The sequence below is a fragment of the Marmota flaviventris genome, chromosome 3, assembly GCF_047511675.1.
Source record: "Marmota flaviventris isolate mMarFla1 chromosome 3, mMarFla1.hap1, whole genome shotgun sequence".
Lineage (NCBI taxonomy): Eukaryota > Metazoa > Chordata > Mammalia > Rodentia > Sciuridae > Marmota > Marmota flaviventris.
The window spans coordinates 173,575,363-173,602,032 of record NC_092500.1 but is presented as its reverse complement, the minus strand read 5'-3'; the positions used below and the strand labels follow the sequence as shown (position 1 = coordinate 173,602,032).

General features: G+C 51.3%; 1 protein-coding gene across 1 annotated transcript in view; it reads right to left on the bottom strand.

The window, feature by feature from the left end:
* The window catches only part of LOC114082611 (beta-defensin 109), a 31,260-nt gene extending 28,932 nt beyond the window's left edge, over positions 1–2,328 (bottom strand). The window contains exon 1 of the mRNA XM_071609334.1: positions 2,160–2,328. Within this exon, the coding sequence (XP_071465435.1) occupies positions 2,160–2,328 (169 nt within the window). The remainder of the gene's footprint in view (positions 1–2,159) is intronic.
* Between the last annotated feature and the right edge of the window lie 24,342 nt (positions 2,329–26,670).

The window sequence follows — 26,670 nt, the reverse complement described above, 5'->3', positions numbered from 1 at the left end:
GTTCACACAGAGGTGAGCGCGTGTGACTTGCTCTGTGCTCCCTGGGGTCACTGTCCTGGTTCCCCAGCTGTGGGTGGTCCGTGGAGCCCAGTTCTGGCTGTCTCACACAGGAAGACCCTTATTTGGGCTAAGACAGACCTCAGAGTTCCAGTGGAGAGCATGAGGGAAGAGGACCTGTTTCCTTGGGCTCTCTGGGAATGGGTTCACTCTGGTGGTCACTGCCATGTCTGGGTCCATCTCAGTGTCTACTAGATGGCAAATGATTCCACTGGTGTCACTGGCTCCCTCTCTGCCACCTATGGTCTCTGTTGCTCTAGGTCTTGGACCATCAACTAATGATAGACAGCAGGAGTACCACGGATGCCCTGGCACCACTATCTCCAGTCCTGTGCTCCAGGATCCCTTGGGAAGTACTGGGTGGAGTCAGGTGAGGACTCAGGGGCTCTCACTGGACACCTCCCCGGGGGTCCTGTGTGGTGGACTCGGTGACAGAGGTCAGGGGTTTTTCACAGGGCAGCAGGGAGCTGTGGCCATGCTGGTCCAGACCCTGGGACCTGGGGCCGCTGCTCCAGCCCTCCTTTCCTCAGATGAAGCGCTCTCCCTCCACCCAGTGCCTGATGTGCCTGGAGCTGTGGCAGGCCCGGGCTCAGCACCCTGAAGCATCCCTGGAGACCCAGGTTGGGGGGGACTATCTTCTGTTTCCTCACTTATCTTGGTTGCCCCTTGGAAGCTGTATTTTTCTGGAGTATTGGGGTCCCAGCAGCTGTCGGGCCACTCAGTGAAGTGCGTGTCCCACAGGTGGAGGGGAAAGCAGGCTGCAGTCCGTGTGAGGGTTCAAGATGTTTGTGTAGATGGGAAACACATTTCCTCCTATGCACGGGAAGGCAGGTAATGAGCGCCTCGCAGGGTGGGCGCCCGGCTGCTCTTCCTTGCCAGCAACAGCTCTTCTCCTCCTCACCCCTGCCTCCCGTGAGCTGATAGAGCCTGGGGCTTAAGAGGCAGATGCACGCTCAGGGTCAGTTCAGGAAAATTCCAAAATTTGAAAAGAGGTAGGTAGTTTCTCTAAGAAGCTAAGTGTTGTGAATGGAGACTTGAAACCAACATGGCTATTTTTGTCACCTGGGAGATGTCGTTGGGGGTGAGTCCACTCTCAGTGAAGGCGGAGCTTAGCGACAGGACAGGGAGGCAGAGGCACTAGCCCATTATCTGAGCTTCTTATCACGTTGTGTGTGACCTATGTTCATCCTTGAAATCCTCAGTCTTTGGAGCCAGGGTTTTGTTAAAACGGGTTTCATATAAGATCCTGGTCCTGATCCCCAAGGAATCCTGACAGAGACGCATAGAGAACTTTCTGCAAGGAATTTATTTCAGACAGAGACAGAACACTGAGAACAAGCAGAGGGGTAATGACGGGCCTCTCCTAGGTCTCAAGGGATCGGGTGATGTTTTTCGTTAATCTGATGCTCAGAGGCAGCAGAATATGTAGAGCTTGTTACCCTTTGTGCAGATCCCATGGATGGGGTCCTGGAAATGACGGATCTGCTCCTACAGTGTCAAGCCAAGACCTACCTTAGGCCTGGGGGACAGCAAGTGCCAGGCACTGGGTTCCGGGGTCGGTGGTGGAGGTCAAGTGGACCTGGAACAGGTGCCTGCTGCATGTGGTGGGTCTGTCACGAGGCTGCGTTACAGCTGGCAGCTCCATCAACTCCACCCCCCAGGAATAAACGTCCTGCCAAGAGTTGCTCACATCCAGGGTCTGAGATCCCTTCTCCCCTGACTTCACTTCTTAATGGTTCTGCATGTGATATGCAGTCTCACGCCACCTCTGGAACCTGAGACCTCTTCTAGTCAACTAGGTCCCCTGTCAGTAGTGTGTGTGTTTCTGTCCAGAGAGAACAAGGCAGTGCATTCCTCTTCATCACCAACCCAGTCTGGAATCAAAAGTCTTCAGAGAAAGAACAATCTTGTAGGTTTATCTCACTGTCACTGATACTTAACAAAAAAAAAAAAAAAAGAAAGAAAGAAAAAAAAAAAAATCAAGGCCCACTGAAGCAAAAACCAAGTCCCCAAAGTGCCCTGAGTGGAATAGTCACAGTTCCCAAGCCTGTCTCCACTTCTTCCGCTGCTCTCCATCCCTGAACCATGGTGGGGACTCTCACCTGCTCTCTGAAGACCAGGGGCCTCAGGCCCGGCAAAGGAGATGGCCATGTCCTGGTCCTCCTCATTGTCCCTATGGTCTGGGGCCTCCTCATGGTTTTCTGGGAGAGGCTCAGCCTGGGCCTGGAGGGCCAGCAGGACAAGGGCAGCGAGGAGGGCGAGGGTCCTCATGGCTGGAGTCACTGGAGGAGAGGAGGCAGGGGCCTGAGTGTGAGTGGAGCGAGGAGCCGGCTGCATTTATAGGTGTGCGAGGAGCAGGCTCAGGGCTCGAGGCTGTGTTCAGAGAAGGTGCGTTGGATGGGGAGGAGGAGGCCGCCCTTGTCCTCACGTCCCCTTGATGTTACACTGCTCTTGCACCTTTCGTCAGCTTGGCCGGGCAACTTGAGCTTCCGTCCCAGGTGCAAGCTGACGCTGATGTACAGGCCTGCTGTCTTTCCTGTCTGCCATCTGCTTGAACATTTAAATTTCAACATTCAAAAAAATTAAGAAAGGACTTTGGTTCAATAAGTTCAGGGAACAAAGGCCTCTTGTGTTCTGAAGATGCATCTTGCTTCTCAGATCCTGAGTCCAGATCTGGAACCCTGTGGAGTCGAGAATCAGGTCTTTGTGGGGTTGGGGGCATTACCACCCCCACAAAGAGGGATTTGATGAATGTCTTCTTTGGGGCCATTGTGGAGAGGGCAAGATGACCTCATCATGTGTCAGGCATTATGAAGAGCTCAGTAGGCAGTGTCTCTCAGAATGAAGGATGGCAATGCTTTATTTCAAGAAGCAACTTGATTTGTCGCAGTTAACTTCTTTCACTCCAGGAAATATCAGAACATTTGTGATGACAAAGCCCCCTTCCGAGAACTTTGATTTCATTTTTATATCAGAAACATTTAACTCATGCACCAGGAACAAAATTCTAAACAGAAATATTGATGGGCTCCTGTCCCTAATCCCAGTCATTCAAGGAGATATTTCTGTTCCGGGGAATGGCCACCATTCGCAAGTACACTTTCCTGCACTTTGGCTTCTTTTTCAAACTATTGCTTTACTTTGAATATTTTTTATATTAAAACATATAGAACTTTTTCATTTTAATACATGTATACTATTCCACTGTTTGTGCTTTCAACTATTTACATTAGATATTATGCTGTTTAATTGTGACAATTTAGTTACTCATGAACTTTTGTAATTAGTAGGAAACAGGAATGGATATCATCTACATATACATATATGAACATATATATATGTATATATCATCGAACTCATAAGTAACAATATATGTTTCTAGAGTAGAATTTGTGGGTCAAAAACACGTTTTATTTTAGGAATATATTAATATGGAAATATTAATATTTAACATCAATATTAAATTATTAATAGGAATATGACTACATTGTCCCTTATAGAGTTTGTCCCAGCAGCACTTACAAAACTATCTATGCCCAACTGCTTCCATGCCCAATGGACCATGATTCCCAGGGTCCTTCTCCAATTTCCACTGTCCTTTCTGCTACCCATGTTCAGGGCGGCACTGTGGACATAGAAAATGTTTGATGCCACAAAGGATTTTCAGTGTAGGGTGTGGTAAACAGAGTGCTGACCTGTAAAACCTAACTCCTAAGAAGGGGATCCTCGCCTAATGAGATGAATTTTTGTCTTTTCATCATATATTCTTTGTTTTCTTGTTTTGTGATTGTCTTCCTATTTCTTCGGGACCTGGGAAGCAGGCGGGTTGCAGCAGCTGTCCTCACAGTGGCCAACAACTGTGGCTCAGAATGGATGACAGAGCAGGCAGGTGCAGGACCCATGGTTCAGCCGTTACTCATGGCCTGGCTCGCCAGCGTCTCGTTTGTCGTGATCTGGGACTAATCAGACCTTTGCTTTCTGAAGCCACTGTATTTTTGGGTTTCTTAGTCATCGTGGAGAAAGCTGTCAGATATACATGTTATGAACTTTGTTCATCTTTCCCCGTCTAATAGGTAAAAATGGATCCTGAGGTTCACTGCTGGTTTACATTTCTCGTTCAAATTGGAGAAAAAAGTCTGCATGCCTGTTTAGCACTTGCACTTAGGTGTCTTGAGTTGCAGACAGAAGGCCTCCCACCTTGGGGCTCCTGGCATTGGTGCTGTGGGTGGTCACGGCAGCATCTCATCCCATCTTATTGTCTGGGTCAAGAAGAATCTCTCATAAACATTTTTTCTACACATTGTCGGCAGAACCCGGTGTTTGGTTTCCCTTGATTTCATAAGACAGTTATTTTTGATGTTAAGCTCAAGTTTGTTCACATTTGAACACTGTCTTGGCTCTTCCCTCCATCTCCACTCCTTCTGGCCTCTTAGAAACTCCCTTTAAGTCACTGACCTTCAACCCAACTGTATGACTCAGGATTTCCTCTGGGAGTGCTGCTGGTGGCAAGCTATCTTGCTGGTGACAATCTAATTACACTTAACTGTTTAAGTCTTAGCTTAGAAGATGAGTTCAGTGGATGTGGAATTTGAGATGGCTGCTATTTTCTTTGAGCACATGTAAGAAATCGTGTGTGTGTGTGTGTGTGTGTGTGTGTGGCTGAGAATTGTGTCCAGGGCCTCACAAATGCCAGGCAAACCCTCTCCCACTGAGCCACACCTGATGGAAACTATCTTTCTGTTATATTCCAGCTTCTACAATTACAATTGAAAAGTCAACTTCTCCTTTGAAGGGAGTGTCTCCCCTCTACTGGATATTTTAAAAATTTGCCTTATTGTAATGCAATGTCTACTTATTGTTGTTTTGGGTATTATTTTTTCCAGAGCTTAAGAAAGAAAAACCAAAAGATAACATTAATTTGAGAATGCAAAACCTTGAAAGAACAAAGTTGTTGTGTCTTAAAAAGAATAAAATATCTCATTTTGAACTCAGTTTTTAAAAATTAGAGCCCAAAGAATAACTCATGTATGCATATTTGTTTCTTGTGTGGCAATTGTGTCCTAAGAGGATGAGTAAGAAATACATTTTGTGCCAGCGGAAATAAATATTTGCTCCTATGTTGAGTGAGGAGTGCGGTGAGACAGAAGGGGAAGGTGATTTGGAAGAGGAAATGTCAAAAGTCGTGAAGAAAGAAAACCAGTTGATAATTGAAATGGCCACATCCCATTTTTATTTACAAATTGGATGGCTTGTGTGAGGCTTGGACTCCCCCAGATTCTAGGAAAGAGAAGATGCTTTTGTTCCAAAGACAGTCCTTTGGTTTGCTCAGCCCAGAAGAGACTCAAAGGATTTTCTCCATTCGACCTTTGACGAAGATCATGGAACTGCCAGTGAGCATGAGAGCTGAGCAGTATCGTGGCTGCAGATACAGAGCATGTCCCCATCAGAGTCACGTCTTCTCCCTCACATGGCTCTGGTGTCCACCACCTGAGCTAGTTGCCATTGCTCCTTGTCACGGGAAACGTGGGAGGAATGCCCATTGGGCAGCCTGCAGTGTCCAAGAAACCCACACTGTGGTGACCCAAGGAGAACCCTCCAGAAACATCCCACTGGCTACAAAAGCCCACAGGGAAAAAAATGCACCCAGCTCTGAGGCAGGCCCGTCCTAAGGCACCTGTAGTGTGACGTTGACTCCTTTTAGAGCATGGGACACCTGGGAGAGGAAAGCTTTGGGCTTGGACTCAGAAGTCCTGGATTCACTTGGGTTTCAACATCCACATACCCTCTCCTCTTCTTATCACTCATCTCCAAAGTGAGGTTTGTCCATGAAGTCACCAAGATGCCCCCAGCCCTGCGTCAAGCCCAGCTGCCTGGCACTCGCCACCCCAACAAGCTCCCTTCCACTCAGCATGATCCACACTCTACCCTATTGATTTTTTTTCCACTTTCTTTCTTGGCACCGTGGTCCATACTTGGAATTTGTTGTCACCTGTCTCCTTGTTCAAATCCTGTTTGTTCCTCAGGACGATTCCAAGCCAGGACTCTTCTGTTCTGACATCCACTCATGTTGTGCACGGACTTGGTAAAGGGCCCACGAAGTGATCTTTCTCCACTACTGAACACAGTGCCAGGAGATACCTGAGGCTTTGAGCATAGACCTGTGTCTGAGCAAGCCATGCCCTTAACACAGACCAAACTCTCCTGTGTCTTTCCACAGTGTCAGAATAGCAACAGAGACACAGGCTACACCACCTTCCCTGGTTGCAGTTCACTGAATAACCATGGGTCCCCCGACAGCCATCAGGCAGGCAATCACGAGTTCTTTAATCCAGTCCAAACTAGTAATATTTATAACACCAAAGTCACTCTCGTACTTCACACAATGACACATATGTGGGTCAGAGAGGGGCTAAGAAAGGGTTAAGCAGCCACAGGAGTCTCAGTCCTGAACTGAGAGCAAAGGCAGAGAGCAGGTGGAATGCAAACCCACTGCAGGTGGTCAGTGGGACTGGGAGCCAGCTGAAGACCTTGGTCAGGCTCAGAGCTGTCTCAGTCCAAGCACTTGCTCTAGGCCATAGTCCAGAGGATGGCCATTTCAGAGAGTCAGCATGGAGGGCCAGCTGGGGATGTCAGCATGGAGTGGGCCATGCGTGATTGTCACACAGGCAGGAGCAACCTGGCTGTGCCTACAAGGGCAGAAATGGCACTTTCTTAGAGTGACAGTTTTTCTGGGCAAAGCTCGTGACAGGGACCTGGTAAAGGGATCAGTTTCTGTGCTGTCTGTTCTCAGGGTGCTCCTCCTTGTTTGGGTCTTGAGCGCGTGGTCTGGAGTGTTCAATAAGATCCAAGGCCTGCGCTTTCTGACAGGAGCTCCATATGCCCACACATCCCTGTGCTTCTGATTTAATTCAAGTTCACCGGTAATCATTTTTATCAGCAGAATTGATTTATTTATCAGATTGTGCCTTATGTTTGTGTGGGGCAGATGGTGGTTGTATACTTGTACAAGCATGGTGCAGCATCATTCCACCTTGGCACTAGGACTCAAAATAGAGTGACTCATGGCAAAGTATTACTTTATAAAATGGAACCACTTAGGGCAGGCACAGCCTGAGAACCACTTTTCTATCCATCATGGACTAACTCAGGGCAGGCAAAGCCCGCTCTCCACAACCTGGATTTCAGTTTACAGTATTTAATAAAGGTGAGTATTTATTCTTAGATACACTGTTTCCATCCTGTGGACCACAACATCTTCAAATGTGAAATGAAAATACCATTGCATTTGGTTTACTTATTGTGGGTAAAGGGAGTCTTGCATGACCTCATGCCTGTCTGGTTAATTGGAAAACTACCAAAATCAAGGTACTATCCTCAGGATATGTAAAAACATTCACCACACTCATATTAGATATACTTAAAAATTAATAGGAACTTTTCATCCATTATGGTAATAAATTTTCACAATGATCCTGTCAAGCACCTACTTTCAATAACTAATTTCTTTTTGTGGGTTTGAAAAGGAACTTTAGAAAGGTTAATAGCCTTACTAAAGTCACTAAAGATTATGCAACAGGCTGTTGCCAAACCCGTGCACTTAACCACTACCCTATCTCTCTCTAAGTTGTTCTGCTTTCCAGAGTGTTAGCTACTGTCAGTTGTTGGCATCATTTCTGTTCTGGGAAAAGAACCTTAAAGCTGCTGATGGCGAACAGACATGTGCTGCCCGCTGATCTTACACGGGCTCTGTGACCCCTCCACACTAACATGCCTTTACAAATCCCCTCCTGTGGTACTGAGGTGGACCCACTGGGACCTATTATCCACACTCTGGGAATGATTGAAGCGAAGCTTATCGCCACAAGTCATAGGTCACATGCCCAATCATTGAGTTAAGAGACTTCAATGTCTGACCCCAGTACCCAATGCCTGACACTCTCTGTGTCCCCAGGTCTACAAAGGAGTGCCACAGCAGAGCGGAGGCTGTGTTTCCAACTCATCATTGTCTGCTGCACATCCTGCTGCCTCTGAACATGGAGAACAGAGACAAGATAGTTCCTGGCTTGCTTCATGACATTGAAAGGAATTGTGCTTCTTCCTGTATACTATCTTCAGTTTTCTTTGTCCATCTCAAATAAAGCAAGTTGTCTGTGTTTGTACTTCATTGATGTTTCTTCTGTGTCTCAGTGAGAACTCTTTCAGAAGCAAGCACAGAATCTTCTGTCAAACTCTTTTAAACAATATCCTGGCTCTGGTCCTAGGAATCTCACGGGGAACACTGGCTTCAGGCACCAGCTGATCTGAATGATCAAATGCTGCTGCTGACCTCTCTCTCTACCTCCTTGTCTCCTTAGTGTCCTCATTCAGGTTGGTCTCACTCTCAAAGATGTTTCCCCTGAGAGTTTCTGTCAGCTCTATGTTTATTCAGCCACGGCATCTTTTTGTTGGGAAAGTTGCCGTCCTCCTTCCCAGAGTGTTGGAGCTGAACAGGTGGGAGGAGACATTTGCCTTTTCAGAAGTGATTTTATGAGCTCCATTGATACATCTCCAACTGAGATGGGAATGGATTGTCAGTGAAGACATAATGCATAGAAGAAAGCAAAGGAGAAGGGCCCCCCGTGTATACACCATCAGGATTAGAAAGCCATACCTTCTCACTGAAGCTATAGCATGTTCAAAATCATCTCTCTCTATATATTAATATCTAATAAGATTATGTACACACATGTGTATAAAATATTGGTCTTCACACAGTTTTTTCAAGCCCATTATCTGCCTCCAGATGGTTCGGAGTCTATATGGAGGAGGCCTCTGTTCTGCAGCAGGGCTCTCCGACCTCCCAAGGTGAGCGCTCTGCATCTGTGGCCATGAGGGCTGCGTCTGAGGTGGGGCGTCTCCTCCCTCACTCTTAGCTCTGCTCCAGGCTGGCCTTCTTTGTTGTTCCTGAGAAGCCTGTCTCCCCCCAAAAGTCTCATGTTGTAGTTTTGGGGGTCCTGGGGGAAGCTAGAATGTCCTCTGGGAGAGCAAAGCAGGACAGGCCTCAGGACAGGCCCCACCTGGGTGCCAGGGCAGGAGCAGGTGCAGCTGGGCCGTGAACTCTGGGGTCCCAGGGAAGCCCAGAGACAGCAGGGTGCAGGGGAGGCTGTGGGGCAGCCCTGGCCTGTGCCTCACTCACTATCCACCTCCACCCACTTCTGGCAAGCACGCGCGGATGAAGTCTTGAACAGGTGGTCATCAGTGTGTCCCTTCCAGGGGAACAATCGTGACAAAACTGGGGCTGTCTGGGGAGCCTGAGGCTCCACCTGGCAGAGGGATGGGGTCTGCAGTCTCATTTCTCGTCTGTCTAGTTCGCTTTCTCTCTGGGGATCCACAACACTGCAGAAAGAAGCCCAGGACACTAACCTGTGACCGAGGGAATGGCATGAAGAATGCCCTGGAACCCTCTTTGCTTGGGGAGACTTGGTGTGTTCCATAACCTTGGTGACTCCTGCTGACTATGTCAGGATGGAAGCTGTCCCTGGCATTGAATCTGGCATCTGGTTGCTCGGGTAACCTGGCAATAGTGGCCCTGAAGAGGTTGACTTGCAGGCACACAGGGTAATGAGGACCCCTGGCAGCCCTGGGGAGCTCAGGAAAACTGGGGTCAGGAAATCCAGGAAGTTGGCATCTGGGCCCCGTCTCAGAAAATAACAGGCACCTGGTCACCAAGTGGCTACTCAGGCCAAGCCTGAAATTTCCAGAGATGAACTGTTGGTGTGAAGAAGGTTCTGGTTCCAAAGAACCAGCCACAGTGAAAAAGAATCGGGAGTGAGTCTGCTCATAAGCATGACCTGACTTCGAGTTCCAGAGGTTTTGAGATATTATTTCAAAATTAATGTTTAGAGGGTATTATTTTATTATAAAGGAAATAAGAACAAAACAAGGACCCTAAGTCTAACAACCAGGTTACCTTGTTGGTTAGTTAAGAGAAAAGGAATAATATATGCCCCCCACAAATATTTACTGATTTTATTCTGTGTTCCAAGCACTGGGCAAGCACTGGGGAAATAGTAGATAGCAAAAAAGTTCAGAGTCCCTGCCAGCGCAGAACTTGTGCCCCAGTGTCTGGGATAGAGATAATGAAGAAATGACGAGCAAATTAGCAAAGAGTGTAATGGCTGAGTCGTCCCCAGGGCCCGTGTTGGAGTCCTAACCTACAACACCTCCAAGGTTTGGAGGCAGGGTTTTCAGAGGAGGTTAAATGAACAAGCTGGTGTTGTGTGGGCCCCCATCCAATAGGGCTGGTCTCCTTATAAGAAGAGGAAGAGATGGCAGAGGTGCACACTTACAGAAAAAGGCCAGTCCACGAAATAGCAAGAAGGCAGCCGTCTGCAAGCCCAGGCAAGGCCTGAGAATGAGACGCTCTGCCAACCCCTCCATCAGGACTTCCCGCCTCAGGAGCTGCGAGAAAGGAGAGTCCTGTTGTTTAACTGCCAGGGACCAGTTGTTTTGTTATGGCAGCCATGGCGGATTGACCTGATTATTCTCAAACTGGTAAGGACAGCAGAGAACAAAATATAAAGGGGGTGGGTAAGGGGCCGGAGGCGCGGGTGGGAGCACCGTGTGGATGTGAGCCAAGCAGGAGGAGGTATCCCCAGGAGAGCCTTCCAGGCGGGCCCAGGCCCAGGTGGGGCCCGGGAGGAATAGCTCATGCACAGTCAGGGTCTATGCAAAGATCGGACCGACTCTGAGAGAATCAGTGTTTTTTAATTGACAAAAATAACAGCAGTCTTGTGGGTCTTCTTTATTGTGTTTAAGATGGGCAGCAGTCTTGTGGGTCTTCTTTATTGTGTTTAAGATGGGCAGATAGATATTTAGATGAAATTTGATTTTTAAAATGACATTGAGTGTCTCAGTCAGGCTATGGAGGAAGTATTCCTGGAGGAAGTATTCCTTTATATTTGTTAAAGTCTTATTTCATGTTCCCCCAAATTTAATAGACTTGTTCATAAAACTCTTGCACTTCCTTCCCTGTGTTCCTAAATATTTTATTTAATGATTGATATTGAAAATGATGTCATTTTCTTCCTGCTGTAATGTCAAATAAGCAGGGTAACACTTTCTCTGTAGGCTCCCTGGAGGGAGCAGTGACAGGACTGAGAGTGTTCACTCCTTACTCTTCCCCTTGGGGACCAGGTTGAGTGGTGCGCATGGCTCCTCTTTTCCTTACGGATGTGTTAACAAATTCTTCTGCCTGCATGACAGACTAGCAGAAGGGAAAAGATGGGCAGTGGATGGCCGAGGTGTCCACTCTTCCTGCCCCTGTTCCCCATGTGTTCTTTGTCCTTCTCATGGGACTTCCTTCTAACTCTGTGCTCTTGACTCTCCCATCAGGTCTTTGGAAGCCCAACCCTAACAATGAGACTGGGCGTCTTCCTCAGGGTGCCCTGTGCCGTCCTCCAGGTACTGCCCGGTAGATGCCAACTCTTACTCCTTCTTGTCATCATTTTGCTTTTGTCTTTCCCCAAATCAACAACTGTTGGAAAGCTAAGCACTAGGGAGCTACACAGAGGTCACAGGATACCCAGAAATCACTTATTGAAAAGGTCAGAATGAGGCCCTGGGTTTGATCCCCAACGATCTGATACAAAAAGAAGAAAACATTAAAAAAAAGTCAAAAAAATGTTAACAAATTCCCTTGGTCGCTGGATGTTGTAACTGAAAATCTTCTTAGTTATCTTCCATTCCTTCCCTTCCCCCAAATAAACTGGATGACGTGGTGTGGAGACTGCGCAGCCCCTGACCACAGGCCTCTTGCCCTCTAACCACAGCACTGACCTGGAGTCTATCAAGGCTTCATTTCAAACATCTCTTCATTTCCAGGCCTCACCAGGGCACTCAGTTTTGAAAGACCCTGCTACCTACAGGGTGGGATCTGCCTGAAGTGGGGAACACCCAACTGTGAGTCCTTCAGAGGACCTGGCCGGGCTTTCACTGTCTGCTGCAAAATAAGGAGCAGCTGATGGAGGGGCCCAGCCCAAGGGGCCTGGCCGTGCTTCCGCACGGTGGCCCCGTGTCCCAATGGAACCGAGTCCCCAAATCTCCTGGCAGACTGGTATCATCAGCTTGGGTCAGAGGAAGGTTGTTCCAATGAAGGGAGGTGGAAGGGAGAAAATGACAAGGATTCGACTTATGGTGAGTTTTAAAGTCCACCAAACATTTTTATTCACATAACACGCTTAATCCCTAAAACCATCTTGGTCTATTCATGCCATTTCACGGGTGTAGAAATCAGTACTCAACCAGCTTAAGTGACTTGACAAATTAAACAGAAGATGAGAACCTAAGACTCATCTGTCAGCTGCTCTGACACCCCACCTACACTGAAGGGAAGTGGGGAGAGAATTCAGTCCTGGGGGTGAGGAGGTCTGAGGACAGGGGCTGGCTTGGATCCAGCACTGCAGTGTCTCTGTGCTGAGCAGGAGAGACCTGCAGTGGCAGTGCAGAGCCGTGGGGCCTCGAGGGTCGGGTCGGTAGGAGGAAGGCCCCCTGCACAAGAGCCAGGTTTGGTCTCCTGAGCCAGCCATCTCTCTACTCCCAGCATCAGGGTCTGGTGTGGGAGAGAGCTTCCCCAGGTCTGGGATTTACAGCGCAAGGTTGGGTGGGACAGAGACAGAGATGGGAAATACCGCAGGGTGCTCAGGAAGCTGGGAGGTGAGGAGGGAAAAGAAGACATGAGCATTCTGGCCAAAAGTAAGCAATAATGAGGAAAAGAAAAGGCCTAGGCGGGTGTCACCATGACGACATGGACCAGTCGTTGCCCATCTAGAGGACCTCCGGTGCAGGTTTGCAGATGAACCTTGGCTGGCTATTGGCTACACGACTGTGTTTGTAAGGACACCCAGAGATGCCAACCCGGACCTCCCATGCTGTTTTCCTTTGGCACTGACTTTCCAGGCCGTCTGCCCACAGGGATGGACACAGGAGTTGTGTTTTCTGTACCTGTGCTGTTGGTCACATCAGGTCCTGTCAAAATGGTTTATCCTCCATTAGAAGAGGATCTGCGACCAACAGGTCCTGTAAAAATGGTTTATCCTCCATTAGAAGAGGATCTGCTATTAAATAGAGGAGTTTAGAAGAGGATCTGCTATTAAATAGAGGAGTTTGGGGCCAAATAATAATTTAAAAGTAACTCAGCAACTCCCTTATTTGGAGTTCTTCACCATGAAGTTAAAACCTTCTTTCTTTTCCCACCTGCTGGTCACCAGCCAGGTGTGTCAGTGCACATGCACTGTGGTCACCAGCCAGGTGTGTCTATGCCCATGCACTGTGGTCACCAGCCAAGTGTGTCAGTGCCCATGTACTGTGGTCACCAGCCAGGTTTGTCTGTGCCCATGCTCTGTGGTCACCAGCCATGTGTGTTTGTGCCCCTGCTCTGTGGTCACCAGCCAGGTGTGCCTGGACCCATGCTCTGTGGTCACCAGCCAGGTGTGTCTGTGCCCCTGCTGTGTGGTCACCAGGCAGGTGTGTCAGTGCCCATGTACTGTGGTCACCCGCCAGGTGTGTCTGTGCACATGCTCTGTGGTTACCAGCCAGGTGTGTCTGTGCCCACGTACTGTGGTCACCAGCCAGGTGTGCCTGTGACCATGCTCTGTGGTCACCGGCCAGGTGTACCTGTGCACATGCTCTGTGGTCACCAGCCAGGTGTGTCTGTGCACATGTACAGTGGTCACCAGCCAGGTGTGTCAGTGCACATACACTGTGGTCACCAGCCAAGTGTGTCAGTCTGTGCACATGCTCTGTGGTTACCAGCCAGGTGTGTCTGTGCCCACGTACTGTGGTCACCAGCCAGGTGTGCCTGTGACCATGCTCTGTGGTCACCGGCCAGGTGTACCTGTGCACATGCTCTGTGGTCACCAGCCAGGTGTGTCTGTGCACATGTACAGTGGTCACCAGCCAGGTGTGTCAGTGCACATACACTGTGGTCACCAGCCAAGTGTGTCAGTGCCCATGTACTGTGGTCACCAGCCAGGTTTGTCTGTGCCCATGCTCTGTGGTCACCAGCCATGTGTGTTTGTGCCCCTGCTCTGTGGTCACCAGCCAGGTGTGCCTGGACCCATGCTCTGTGGTCACCAGCCAGGTGTGTCTGTGCCCCTGCTCTGTGGTCACCAGCCAGGTGTGCCTGTGCACATACTCTGTGGTCAACAGCCAGGTGGGTATGTGCTCATGCACTGTGGTCACCAGCCAGGTGTGCATGTGCACATGCTCTGTGGTCACCAGCCAGGTGTGCCTGTGCACATACTCTGTGGTCACCAGCCAGGTGGGTATGTGCTCATGCACTGTGGTCACCAGCCAGGTGTGCATGTGCACATGCTCTGTGGTCACCATCCAGGAGTGTCAGTGCCCATGTACTCTGGTCACCAGCCAGGTGTGCCTGTGCCCATTCTCTGTGGTCATCTGCCAGGTTTGGCTGTGCACATGTTCTGTGGTTACCAGCCAGGTGTGTATGTGTCCGTGCTCTGTTGTCACCAGCCAGGTGTTTCTGTGCCCATGTACTGTGGTCACCAGCCAGGTGTTCCTGTGCCCATGCACTGTGGTCACCAGCCAGTTGTGTCTGTGCCCATGCTCTCTGGTCACCAGCCAGGTGGGCCTGTGCCCATGCTCTGTGATCACCAGCCAGGTTTGCCTGTGCCCATTCACTGTGGTCACCAGCCAGGTGAGTCTGTGCCCATGTACTCTGGTCACCAGCCAGGTTGTCAGTGCACATGCACTGTGGTCACCAGCCAGGTGTGTCACCAGCCAGGTGTGTCAGTGTTCATGCTCTGTGGTTACCAGCCAGGTGTGTCTGTGCACATGCTCTGTGGTCACCAGCCAGGTGTGTCAGTACACATGCTCTGTGGTCACCAGCCAGGTGTGTCAGTGAAAATGCACTGTGGTCACCAGCCACGTGTGTCTATGCCCATGCTCTGTGGTCACCAGCCAAGTGTGTCAGTGCCCATGTACTGTGGTCACCAGCCAGGTTTGTCTGTGCCCATGCTCTGTGCTCACCAGCCATGTGTGTTTGTGCCCCTGCCCTGTGGTCACCAGCCAGGTGTGCCTGGCCCCATGCTCTGTGGTCACCAGCCAAGTGGTCTGTGCCCCTGCTCTGTGGTCACCAGGCAGGTGTGTCAGTGCCCATGTACTGTGGTCACCCGCCAGGTGTGTCTGTGCACATGCTCTGTGCTTACCAGCCAGGTGTGTCTGTGCCCATGTACTGTGGTCACCAGCCAGGTGTGCCTGTGACCATGCTCTGTGGTCACCCGCCAGGTGTACCTGTGCACATGCTCTGTGGTCACGAGCCAGGTGTGTCTGTGCACATGTACAGTGGTCACCAGCCAGGTGTGTCAGTGCGCATGCACAATGGTCACCAGCCAGGTGTGTCAGTGCCCATGCTCTGTGATCACCAGCCAGGTGTGTCTGTGCCCATGTACTGTGGTCACCAGCCAGGTGTGCCTGTGCACATGCTCTGTGATCACCAGCCAGGTGTGCCTGTGCACATGCTCTGTGGTCAGCAGCCAGGAGTGTCAGGGCCCATGTACTCTGGTCACCAGCCAGGTGTGTCTGTGCCCATCCTTTGTGGTCTCCAGCCAGGTTTGCCTGTGCCCATGCTCTGTGGTCATCTGCCAGGTTTGTCTGGGCACATGCTCTGTGGTCACCAGCCAGGTGTATCTGTGCCCATGCTCTGTGGTCACCAGCCAGGTGTGCCTGTGCCCATGCTCTGTGGTCATCTGCCAGGTTTGTCTGTGCACATGTACTGTGGTCACCAGCCAGGTGTGTCTGTGCCTAAGCTCTGTGGTCACCAGCGAGGTCTGTCAGTGCCCAAGTACTGTGGTCGCCAGCCAGGTGTGCCTCTGCCCATGCTCTGTGGTCACCAGCCAGGTGTGTCTGTGCCCATGCTCTGTGGTCACCAGCCAGGTGTGCCTGGGCACATGCTCTGTGGTCACCAGCCAGGTGTGTCTGTGCTCATGCTCTGTGGTCTCAAGCCAGGTGCGTCTGTGCCCATGGTCTGTGATCACCAGCCAGGTGCGTCTGTGCCCATGCTCTGTGGTCACCAGTCAGGTGTTTCTGTGCACATGCTCTGTGGTCACCAGCCAGGTGTGTCAGTGCACATGCACTGTGGTCACCAGCCAGGTGTGTCTGTGCCCATGCTCTATGGTCACCAGCCAATTGTCTCCGTGCCAATGTACTGTGGTCACCAGCCAGGTATGTCTGTGCCCATGCGGTGTGGTCACCAGCCAGGTGTGTCTGTGCCTAAGCTCTGTGGTCACCAGCGAGGTCTGTCAGTGCCCAAGTACTGTGGACGCCAGCCAGGTGTGCCTCTGCCCATGCTCTGCGGTCACCAGCCAGGTGTGTCTGTGCCCATGCTCTGTGGTCACCAGCCAGGTGTGCCTGGGCACATGCTCTGTGGTCACCAGACAGGTGTGTCTGTGCTCATGCTCTGTGGTCTCAAGCCAGGTGCGTCTGTGCCCATGCTCTGTGGTCACCAGCCTGGTGTGTCTGTGCACATGCTCTGTGGTCACCCTCCAGGTGTGTCTGTACCCATGCTCTCTGGTCACCAGCCAGGTTTGCCTGTGCACATGCTCTGTGGTCACCATCCAGGTGTGTCTGTGCCCATGTACTGTGGTCACCTGCCAGGTGTGTCTCGGCACATTCTCTGTGGTTACCAGCCAGGTGTGTCTGTGCACATGCTCTGTGGTCACTAGCCATGTGTGCCTGTGCCCATGCTCTATGGTCACCAGCCAGGTGTGTCTGTGCCCTTGCTCTCTGGTCACCAGGCAGGTGTGTCAGTGCCCATGTACTGTGGTCACCAGCCAGGTGTGTCTTTGCCCATGCTCTGTGGTCACCAGCCAGGTGTGTCTGGGCACATGCTCTGTGGTCACCAGCCAGGTGTGTCTGTGCACATGCTCTGTCTTTATCTGCCAGGTGTGCCTGTGCACATGCTCTTTGGTCACCAGCCAGGTGTGTCTGTGCACATGCTCTTTGGTCACCCTCCATGTGTGTCTGTGCCCATGCTCTGTGGTCACCAGCCAGGTGTGCCTGTGCACATGCTCTGTGGTCACCAGCCAGGTGTGCCTGTGCACCTGCTCTGTGGTCACCAGTCAGGTGTGTCAGTGCCCATGTACTGTTGTCTCCAGCCAGGTGTGCCTGTGCCCATGCACTGTGGTTACCAGCCATGTGTGTCTGTGCCACCGTTCTGTGGTAACCATCCAGGTGTGTCCGGGCCCATGCACTGTGGTCACCAGCCAGGTGTGCATGTGCCCATGCTCTGTGGTCACCCGCCAGGTGTGTCTCGGCACATGCTCTGTGGTTACCAGCCAGGTGTGTCTGTGCACATGCTCTGTGGTCACCAGCCAGGTGTGCCTGTGCACATACTCTGTGGTCAACAGCCAGGTGGGTATGTGCTCATGCACTGTGGTCACCAGCCAGGTGTGCATGTGCACATGCTCTGTGGTCACCAGCCAGGTGTGCCTGTGCACATACTCTGTGGTCACCAGCCAGGTGGGTATGTGCTCATGCACTGTGGTCACCAGCCAGGTGTGCATGTGCACATGCTCTGTGGTCACCATCCAGGAGTGTCAGTGCCCATGTACTCTGGTCACCAGCCAGGTGTGCCTGTGCCCATTCTCTGTGGTCATCTGCCAGGTTTGGCTGTGCACATGTTCTGTGGTTACCAGCCAGGTGTGTATGTGTCCGTGCTCTGTTGTCACCAGCCAGGTGTTTCTGTGCCCATGTACTGTGGTCACCAGCCAGGTGTTCCTGTGCCCATGCACTGTGGTCACCAGCCAGTTGTGTCTGTGCCCATGCTCTCTGGTCACCAGCCAGGTGGGCCTGTGCACATGCACTGTGGTTACCAGCCAGGTGTGCCTGTGCCCATGCTCTGTGATCACCAGCCAGGTTTGCCTGTGCCCATTCACTGTGGTCACCAGCCAGGTGAGTCTGTGCCCATGTACTCTGGTCACCAGCCAGGTTGTCAGTGCACATGCACTGTGGTCACCAGCCAGGTGTGTCACCAGCCAGGTGTGTCAGTGTTCATGCTCTGTGGTTACCAGCCAGGTGTGTCTGTGCACATGCTCTGTGGTCACCAGCCAGGTGTGTCAGTACACATGCTCTGTGGTCACCAGCCAGGTGTGTCAGTGAAAATGCACTGTGGTCACCAGCCACGTGTGTCTATGCCCATGCTCTGTGGTCACCAGCCAAGTGTGTCAGTGCCCATGTACTGTGGTCACCAGCCAGGTTTGTCTGTGCCCATGCTCTGTGCTCACCAGCCATGTGTGTTTGTGCCCCTGCCCTGTGGTCACCAGCCAGGTGTGCCTGGCCCCATGCTCTGTGGTCACCAGCCAAGTGGTCTGTGCCCCTGCTCTGTGGTCACCAGGCAGGTGTGTCAGTGCCCATGTACTGTGGTCACCCGCCAGGTGTGTCTGTGCACATGCTCTGTGCTTACCAGCCAGGTGTGTCTGTGCCCATGTACTGTGGTCACCAGCCAGGTGTGCCTGTGACCATGCTCTGTGGTCACCCGCCAGGTGTACCTGTGCACATGCTCTGTGGTCACGAGCCAGGTGTGTCTGTGCACATGTACAGTGGTCACCAGCCAGGTGTGTCAGTGCGCATGCACAATGGTCACCAGCCAGGTGTGTCAGTGCCCATGCTCTGTGATCACCAGCCAGGTGTGTCTGTGCCCATGTACTGTGGTCACCAGCCAGGTGTGCCTGTGCACATGCTCTGTGATCACCAGCCAGGTGTGCCTGTGCACATGCTCTGTGGTCAGCAGCCAGGAGTGTCAGGGCCCATGTACTCTGGTCACCAGCCAGGTGTGTCTGTGCCCATCCTTTGTGGTCTCCAGCCAGGTTTGCCTGTGCCCATGCTCTGTGGTCATCTGCCAGGTTTGTCTGGGCACATGCTCTGTGGTCACCAGCCAGGTGTATCTGTGCCCATGCTCTGTGGTCACCAGCCAGGTGTGCCTGTGCCCATGCTCTGTGGTCATCTGCCAGGTTTGTCTGTGCACATGTACTGTGGTCACCAGCCAGGTGTGTCTGTGCCTAAGCTCTGTGGTCACCAGCGAGGTCTGTCAGTGCCCAAGTACTGTGGTCGCCAGCCAGGTGTGCCTCTGCCCATGCTCTGTGGTCACCAGCCAGGTGTGTCTGTGCCCATGCTCTGTGGTCACCAGCCAGGTGTGCCTGGGCACATGCTCTGTGGTCACCAGCCAGGTGTGTCTGTGCTCATGCTCTGTGGTCTCAAGCCAGGTGCGTCTGTGCCCATGGTCTGTGATCACCAGCCAGGTGCGTCTGTGCCCATGCTCTGTGGTCACCAGTCAGGTGTTTCTGTGCACATGCTCTGTGGTCACCAGCCAGGTGTGTCAGTGCACATGCACTGTGGTCACCAGCCAGGTGTGTCTGTGCCCATGCTCTATGGTCACCAGCCAATTGTCTCCGTGCCAATGTACTGTGGTCACCAGCCAGGTATGTCTGTGCCCATGCGGTGTGGTCACCAGCCAGGTGTGTCTGTGCCTAAGCTCTGTGGTCACCAGCGAGGTCTGTCAGTGCCCAAGTACTGTGGACGCCAGCCAGGTGTGCCTCTGCCCATGCTCTGCGGTCACCAGCCAGGTGTGTCTGTGCCCATGCTCTGTGGTCACCAGCCAGGTGTGCCTGGGCACATGCTCTGTGGTCACCAGACAGGTGTGTCTGTGCTCATGCTCTGTGGTCTCAAGCCAGGTGCGTCTGTGCCCATGCTCTGTGGTCACCAGCCTGGTGTGTCTGTGCACATGCTCTGTGGTCACCCTCCAGGTGTGTCTGTACCCATGCTCTCTGGTCACCAGCCAGGTTTGCCTGTGCACATGCTCTGTGGTCACCATCCAGGTGTGTCTGTGCCCATGTACTGTGGTCACCTGCCAGGTGTGTCTCGGCACATTCTCTGTGGTTACCAGCCAGGTGTGTCTGTGCACATGCTCTGTGGTCACTAGCCATGTGTGCCTGTGCCCATGCTCTATGGTCACCAGCCAGGTGTGTCTGTGCCCTTGCTCTCTGGTCACCAGGCAGGTGTGTCAGTGCCCATGTACTGTGGTCACCAGCCAGGTGTGTCTTTGCCCATGCTCTGTGGTCACCAGCCAGGTGTGTCTGGGCACATGCTCTGTGGTCACCAGCCAGGTGTGTCTGTGCACATGCTCTGTCTTTATCTGCCAGGTGTGCCTGTGCACATGCTCTTTGGTCACCAGCCAGGTGTGTCTGTGCACATGCTCTTTGGTCACCCTCCATGTGTGTCTGTGCCCATGCTCTGTGGTCACCAGCCAGGTGTGCCTGTGCACATGCTCTGTGGTCACCAGCCAGGTGTGCCTGTGCACCTGCTCTGTGGTCACCAGTCAGGTGTGTCAGTGCCCATGTACTGTTGTCTCCAGCCAGGTGTGCCTGTGCCCATGCACTGTGGTTACCAGCCATGTGTGTCTGTGCCACCGTTCTGTGGTAACCATCCAGGTGTGTCCGGGCCCATGCACTGTGGTCACCAGCCAGGTGTGCATGTGCCCATGCTCTGTGGTCACCCGCCAGGTGTGTCTCGGCACATGCTCTGTGGTTACCAGCCAGGTGTGTCTGTGCACATGCTCTGTGGTCACTAGCCAGGTGTGCCTGTGCCCATGCTCTGTGGTCACCAGACAGGTGTGCCTGTGAACATGCTCTGTGGTCACCAGCCAGGTTTGTCTGTGCACATGCACTGTGGTCACCAGCCAGGTATGTCTGTGCTCATGCACTGTGTCACCAGCCAGGTGTGTCTGTTCCCATGCTCTGTGGTCACCAGCCAGGTGTGTCTGTGCACATGCACTGTGGTCACCAGCCAGGTCTGTCTGTGCCCATGCTCTGTGGTCACCAGCCAGGTGTGTCATTGCCCATGTACTGTGGTCACCAGCCAGGTGTGTCTGTGCCCATGTACTGTGGTCACCAGCCAGATGTGCCTGTTCCCATGCTCTGTGGTCACCAGACAGGTGTGCCTCTGCACATGCTCTGTGGTTACCAGCCTGGTGTGTCTGTGCACATGCTCTGTGGTCACCCTCCAGGTGTGTCTGTACCCATGCTCTCTGGTCACCAGCCAGGTTTGCCTGTGCACATGCTCTGTGGTCACCATCCAGGTGTGTCTGTGCCCATGTACTGTGGTCACCCGCCAGGTGTGTCTCGGCACATGCTCTGTGGTTACCAGCCAGGTGTGTCTGTGCACATGCTCTGTGGTCACTAGCCAGGTGTGCCTGTGCCCATGCTCTATGGTCACCAGCCAGGTGTGTCTGTGCCCCTGCTCTCTGGTCACCAGGCAGGTGTGTCAGTGCCCATGTACTGTGGTCACCAGCTAGGTGTGTCTTTACCCATGCTCTGTGGTCACCAGCCAGGTGTGTCTGGGCACATGCTCTGTGGTCACCAGCCAGGTGTGTCTGTGCACATGCTCTGTCTTTATCTGCCAGGTGTGCCTGTGCACATGCTCTTTGGTCACCATCCAGGTGTGTCTGTGCACATGCTCTTCGGTCACCCTCCATGTGTGTCTGTGCCCATGCTCTGTGGTCACCAGCCAGGTGTGCCTGTGCACATGCTCTGTGGTCACCAGTCAGGTGTGCCTGTGCACCTGCTCTGTGGTCACCAGTCAGGTGTGTCAGTGCCCATGTACTGTTGTCACCAGCCAGGTGTGCCTGTGCCCATGCACTGTGGTTACCAGCCATGTGTGTCTGTGCCACCGTTCTGTGGTCACCAGCCAGGTGTGTCCGGGCCCATGCACTGTGGTCACCAGCCAGGTGTGCCTGTGCCCATGCTCTGTGGTCACCCGCCAGGTGTGTCTCGGCACATGCTCTGTGGTTACCAGCCAGGTGTGTCTGTGCACATGCTCTGTGGTCACTAGCCAGGTGTGCCTGTGCCCATGCTCTGTGGTCACCAGACAGGTGTGCCTGTGAACATGTTCTGTGGTCACCAGCCAGGTTTGTCTGTGCACATGCACTGTGGTCACCAGCCAGGTATGTCTGTGCTCATGCACTGTGTCACCAGCCAGGTGTGTCTGTGCCCATGCTCTGTGGTCACCAGCCAGGTGTGTCTGTGCACATGCACTGTGGTCACCAGCCAGGTCTGTCTGTGCCCATGCTCTGTGGTCACCAGCCAGGTGTGTCATTGCCCATGTACTGTGGTCACCAGCCAGGTGTGTCTGTGCCCATGTACTGTGGTCACCAGCCAGATGTGCCTGTTCCCATGCTCTGTGGTCACCAGACAGGTGTTCCTCTGCACATGCTCTGTGGTTACCAGCCAGGTGTGCCTGTGCACATGCTCTGTGGTCACCAGCCTGGTGTGTCTGTGCACATGCTCTGTGGTCACCCTCCAGGTGTGTCTGTACCCATGCTCTGTGGTCACCAGCCAGGTTTGCCTGTGCACATGATCTGTGGTCAGCAGCCTGGTGTGCCTGTGCACATGCTCTGTGGTCACCAGCCAGGTGTGTCTGTGCCCATGCTCTGTGGTCACCAGCCAGGTGTGTCTGTGCCCCTGCTCTCTGGTCACCAGCCAGGTTTGCCTGTGCACATGATCTGTGGTCACCAGCCAGGTGTGTCTGGGCACATGCTCTGTGGTCACCAGCCAGGTGTTTCTGTGCACATGCTCTGTCTTTATCAGCCAGGTGTGCCTGTGCACCTTCTCTTTGGTCACCAGCCAGGTGTGTCTGTGCACATGCTCTTTGGTCACCCTCCAGGTGTGTCTGTGCCCATGCTCTGTGGTTACCAGCCAGGTGTGCCTGTGCACATGCTCTGTGGTCACCAGCCATTTGTGCCTGTCCCCATGCTCTGTGGTCACCAGCCAGGTGTCTCTCCGACCCTGCTCTCTGGTCACCAGGAAGGTGTGTCATTGCCCATGTACTGTGGTCACCAGCCAGGTGTGCCTTTCCCCATGTTCTGTGATCACCAGTGAGGTGTTCCTGTGCCCATGCACTGTGGTCACCAGCCAGTTGTGTCTGTGCACATGCTCTATGGTCACCAGCCAGGTGTGTCAGTGCCCATGCACTGTGGTCACCAGCGAGGTGTGTCTGTGCCCATGCTCTCTGGTCACCAGCCAGGTGGGCCTGTGCACATGCACTGTGGTTACCAGCCAGGTATGCCTGTGCCCATGCTCTGTGGTCACCAGCCAGGTGTGCCTGTGCCCATTCACTGTGGTCACCAGCCAGGTGAGTCTGTGCCCATGTACTCTGGTAACATCTAGCTGATTGGCTCCTCTGCGGTGATGCTCATTGGGCTGTTTCCCTGCCCTTTCAGACCACGGAGCTGCTCATTGGGGAACTTTTTTGGCTCCGCCCACGTGACCCAGCCAATCGGCCTCAAGAGCAGGAGGATTGTGGGAGTTGGGGAGAAGCTTGTGTGGGAGACAGAGGCTTGTGGAAAGCCGGTGGTGGCAGTTGAGGCTCTGAGGGTTTTTCCTGAGATGCTGTTTTGTTTGGCATGTGTGGTTCTAAAAATAAAGTTAGTTTCTTTTGACAAGTGGCTCCTGATTGTACCCAGCCAGACTGCGGCATTTGGTGGCTCGCACGGGGAGCGACTGAGGGTAAGTGAACTGCTCACCCCTGAGGGCAGGGCGAGAGGATGGGTAGCCATTTTAAGATTCTTCTTTTGTTATTTTGTTTCACTTTTGTTTTAAGTTGCCTGTCCCTGGAGATGTGTAAGATGGAAGAAAAACCGCTCACATCTGAGGAACAGATAGGGAGAAAGGACGGATGGACATTTCAGGAGGCTATTATAATGATTTTGTGTTGTTTCAATTTTGTTTCACTCTGTTTCAGTTTTGTTAGGTGTCATCTTGTTGGGTTGTATTATAGTAGAAATACGGGATCAGAAATTAGTAAAAAACAAACTGAAAGAGTGTTAAGTAAATTGTTAGAGGAAGGAGGCATCCCAGTAAAATCAATAGCAGTCAGGGCATATGTTGATACAATACAAAAATGTAGCCCATGGCTTTTTAAGGAGGAGTTGTTAAATATATCACAATGGAACCATCATGGTGAAGATTTAAAAAGAATAGAAAAGAAAAGCCCAGGGACTCTGCCAATTGGCACATTGCCATTGTGGACGTTCATATCTTGTTTGCTTAGTCCAAAGCCTTCAGTTCAGACAATGGTAGAGGAAGGAGAAGACATATTGATTCAAGTAAAAGAGAAGGTCTCTCAAGTTAGTCAGACAGAGGAAAAGATTCAAGTAAAAGAGAAGGCCTCTCAAGCTAGTCAGACAGAGAAAGAAAGTGTAAAACAGAAAAAGCCATCAGGGGGAAAGTTACAACAGGAGACTGCTACTAACACCTTTCTATCACCAGAGGACGTAAGTGTCCAACTAACAAGGCCACCTCCATATGCTGGGAGGTCCCCAACCCCCGCAGTTGATAGTTGGGATCCTGAGACAAGATCTCAAATATTAACATGCCCTGTATTTGAGGCAGGAGGGCAGCGATTTTACCAAGTTTTAAATTTCAAAACAGTGAAGCAGCTAAAAGAGGCTGTAACAACCTATGGTCCTCAAGCACCCTTCACTGTAAGCATGGTCGAATCCATTAACAACTTGAACATGACGCCAGCAGATTGGGCTAATATGTGTAAAGCTGTGCTAAATGGAGGACAATACCTGTTATGGAAGGTTGCCAATGAGGAATTTTGCAAGGAGACGGCTAGGCGAAATGCAGCAGCTGGTTATCCTCAGAGAAATCTAGATATGTTGTTAGGAAAGGGACCTTATGAGGATCAGCAGCAACAAATTGCATATGATCCTGGCGTATACGCACAAATTGCTGCAGATGCAATTAAGGCATGGAAGACTTTACAAGGACATGGAGGTTTACAAGGTCAATTATCTAAGGTAATACAAGGAGGTAATGAACCTTATGCTGAATTTGTAGATAGGCTTATTCAAACAGCTACCAGAGTTTTTGGGAATACAGAACAAGCAATGCCATTACTAAAACACCTGGCTTATGAGCAAGCGAATCGTTGGTGCAGAGATATCATTAGACCATGGAAACATGAAGATTTAAACACATATATTAAATTATGTAGAGACATTAATGAACAAGAGCAAGTCGTGGCAGCTGCAGTCAAACAGGCTTTAGATGCCAGAGACATTAATGAACAAGGGCAAATTGTGGCAGCTGCAGTAAAACAGGCTTTAGATGCCAGGCCAAGAACAAGCTACAATTGTGAACAAACAGGACATTTTAAAAGGAACTGCCCCATTGGAGGAGGGTTTAACAAAACTAGGTATCAAAGGAGTAGAATACCAGGTATTTGCCCACGATGCCGTAGAGGGAGACATTGGGCTAATGAATGCCGTTCTCAAACCACCATAGAGGGTACTCCATTATCAAAAAATGAACAAGGACCAGGTGTTTATCCACGATATCGTGGAGAAAGGCATCGGGCTCCATTGCCAAAAAACGGACAGGGGGGCCCAATGCTCCGGGGCCCAAAACCACAAATATACGGAGCACTGGAGGAACCCAGCAACCCCATCAGGGTAGTGCCCAGGACACATTGTCCATCAGATCCCTCATCAGACAAACCAGAGGGAGCGCAGGGTTGGACATCTGCACCTCCGCCAGAGCAGTACTAACTCCAGAGATGGGAGTTCAAATCATTCCCACAAGGGTGAAAGGACCTCTTCCCAAAGGAACAGTAGGCTTATTATTGGGATGCAGCTCTTCTACTCTAAAAGGACTTATGATAAGTCCTGGGGTAATTGATCCCAATTATGAAGGTGAAATAAAAATTATAGCCAGTTCTCCAAAGGGTATATCAGTAATTTCACCAGGAGATAATTGATCCCGATTATGAAGGTGAAATAAAAATTATAGCCAGTTCTCCAAAGGGTATATCAGTAATTTCACCAGGAGACAGAATAGCACAGTTACTAATAATACCCAGCCTACATGATAAATTTTCCAGTCGTACTGTAGAAAGAGGTTCCAAGGGATTAGGCTCCACAGGTGTAGATTGGGCTATGCTTTCTTTAAATTTAGATTCTCGCCCCATGCTAAAACTAAATATTCAAGGACATGAATTTAATGGGCTACTGGATACAGGTGCAGACCTTAGCATCATCTCTCGTCAAGAATGGCCAAAACATTGGCCATTACAACAAGCCACTCAAACGCTTCGAGGCCTAGGAGTGGCGACTAATCCCCATAGAAGTGCAATGGTATTAGATTGGAAGGATCCTGAAGGATGTGAAGGAACTATACAGCCATATGTATTGGATCATCTTCCCGTAAATTTATGGGGACGAGATGTCCTAGATCAATTAGGTTTGACATTAACAAATAACATCAACCAAAATGCACCCACTATTATGACTAGACAAGGTTTTAGGAAAGGAAAAAGATTAGAAAAACAAGAACAAGGTATAGCAGCACCAATACAAATAGATCAAGGAACAGAAAGACATGGGTTGGATTTTCAGAAAGGGCCACTGAGACAATAAAAATTACTTGGAAATCAGAAAGACCAGTATGGGTTCCTCAGTGGCCCCTGACTAAAGAAAAGATACAAGCAGCCCATGACCTGGTCAAACAACAATTAGCGGAAGGACATATACAACCTTCTGTATCTCCCCATAATACTCCC